The sequence below is a fragment of the Acipenser ruthenus genome, chromosome 32 (assembly GCF_902713425.1).
Source record: "Acipenser ruthenus chromosome 32, fAciRut3.2 maternal haplotype, whole genome shotgun sequence".
In the NCBI taxonomy this organism is placed as follows: Eukaryota; Metazoa; Chordata; class Actinopteri; order Acipenseriformes; family Acipenseridae; genus Acipenser; species Acipenser ruthenus.
Genome location: NC_081220.1, coordinates 1413048 through 1415200, shown reverse-complemented (window position 1 = coordinate 1415200; position 2153 = coordinate 1413048). Strand labels below are relative to the sequence as shown.

The 2153-nt window shown below is 42.4% G+C and overlaps 1 gene segment (V, D, J or C); it reads left to right on the top strand.

The window, feature by feature from the left end:
• Window positions 1–802: 802 nt before the first annotated feature.
• LOC131703230 (Ig kappa chain V region K29-213-like) lies at window positions 803–1394 on the top strand (the record flags this gene model as incomplete). The annotated part of the segment is given in 2 exon segments: window positions 803–898; window positions 1081–1394. Coding segments are annotated over 2 exon segments (387 nt in total), but the record flags the coding sequence as incomplete, so codon positions are not given.
• Window positions 1395–2153: the final 759 nt, after the last annotated feature.

Below are 2153 nucleotides of genomic sequence, written 5' to 3'. Positions count from 1 at the left end.
GGGTGCTAAAATGTTTGGGTCCTCGGCGCGTGTTCAAATACCGTGTTTGTAAAGCAGGTGGTATGTACTGTCACAACATTCAGGAAATAGGGCAGCACACTGGTGATGCTGTGAGCAGAGCAGGGACCATTCACAAATGAGCTAACTGCCAACCCATCCAATCTTATTTTAGAGATCGCCCTAAGGTTAAAGCTCAAGAACATTTATATCATTCTGGTCATTTACCAGCGTTTAGTGAATGAGGCCCTGAGTGTCTTCTAGTGTTACTGAAGCCAGTGAGAACTTCACTGCACTTCAATCATGACGGTGCTGCTGTTTAATAAGCAGTACTGCTGCATTACACTTTAATGAGTGCATTAAGGACTGTGCTAATCAGGTTCCAATGCTACTCTTAATAGCTGGGCTCTATTGTATAGTCCCACTATCCTGGGAGTGTTAATGCCAGGGCAGTTACTAATCTTGCTCTGTCTGAACACACAGTGCAAGTACTGCTTTAAACACACACTCCATACTTGACTCCATTCCAGCTGTGTTGAGTGGAATAAGGTCTTGGCTGATTGGCTCTCCTCATATGCTCCTATTAAAGCTGTTCTTGGTCTAGTCCTGCTGTCCTGGGAGTGTTCATGCTAAACTGCTAATCTTGCTCTGTCAGAACACACAGCACCAAGCCTGTGTTTACACCACTGCTGGGCTACAAGTGGCTGCTGTGCCAAGGAAGACAATTTGCATAGAAAAGACACTTTGCATTGGCAGCACATGCTTCAGTGCTCTGCGAGTGTTTATAGCCCTGTGAGTTTAACACTTCATGATTGAGAGCTGCCCTTCATGGCAACAGAATCCACAACAACAATGACTTTTATCAGCATCTTCATCTGGGCACTTGTCATCTGCACTCAGGGTAAGAATCATTTAGAAAAACACATCTTTAAAAAATATATATTTCTTGGACAATTCTTAATATAACTGTTAGAAGTAAAATGGGGAAATGAAAAAATAACAATAGCTTGAAATGTGATGTGTTTTTGTTGTTTAACTCAATAATGTTCTATAATTGTCTATGTTATTATTTATTATTTTCAGAATCCAGTGGACAGTATACTGTGACTCAGACTCCAGCAGTGAAATCTGTTCTCCCAGGAGACACAGTCGCTCTGAGCTGTAAAGTCAGCAGCGCAGTGTACAATAACAACAACCTAGCCTGGTACCAACAGAAACCTGGAGAAGCCCCCAAACTCCTGATCTATGCTGCAAGTTACCTTCAGTCTGGGATCCCAACTCGTTTCAGTGGCAGTGGATCTGGGACTGACTTCACTCTGACCATCAGTGGAGTCCAGGCTGAAGATGCAGGAGATTACTACTGTCAGAGTAGACACTACCCCAGCAGTAGCTGGGTGTTCACACAGTGATACACACCCGTACAAAAACCTCCCTCAGCAGGACTGCACAGCGACTGCACTGCTGCAGCTGGGACCTACTGCAGGTGCTGAGGGTGAAGGCAATGAAACGGGACCCGGCCTGTGGAGGAACTCAACTGCACACAAACACACTGAGCTCAATAACAACACACAGTTACATGTAGGTATGGATTCAATATTAGTCTATTTAAACAAACTGATTTTGTTGTGACTACAGGGTCATCTAGTAATGTATTGATGATACCATCTTTTCTAAATTCTGAAACATCATTCAGTTATTCCAAGAATTGTAAAAATGACACTCATGTTTTTCATATCTGATTCTCATATGAAGATGTCCATGAATCCTGGGCTGGGTTGCACCAGCTGTGTGTAAGTTCTTACTTAGCTTAGTTATAGCGTAAGTCTTACTAACTTTAATTCGACACATGACTACATTGACACTAGTTGCAGCAGGTCAGAAAGTTCTAACACAAGGCTTAGTTGTTGTTTAAAATGTCTCCATACCTTTGAGTGGGTGTAATCTATTCGTAGAAACACATTTCCAGACGGCTCGGCAGCTATTGCTGCTTCTCTTTCATGCTGATTTTAACAGAGTTTTTCGGCGTCAGCATATCTTGCGAGGCCGCATACATCCTCTTGACAGATAAGATATTGACATTGATGCCGTTTTAGATGAGAGAATATTCTGATCACTGATTATGTGTGTGTATATAATAGGTGAAATGTGAATACAAA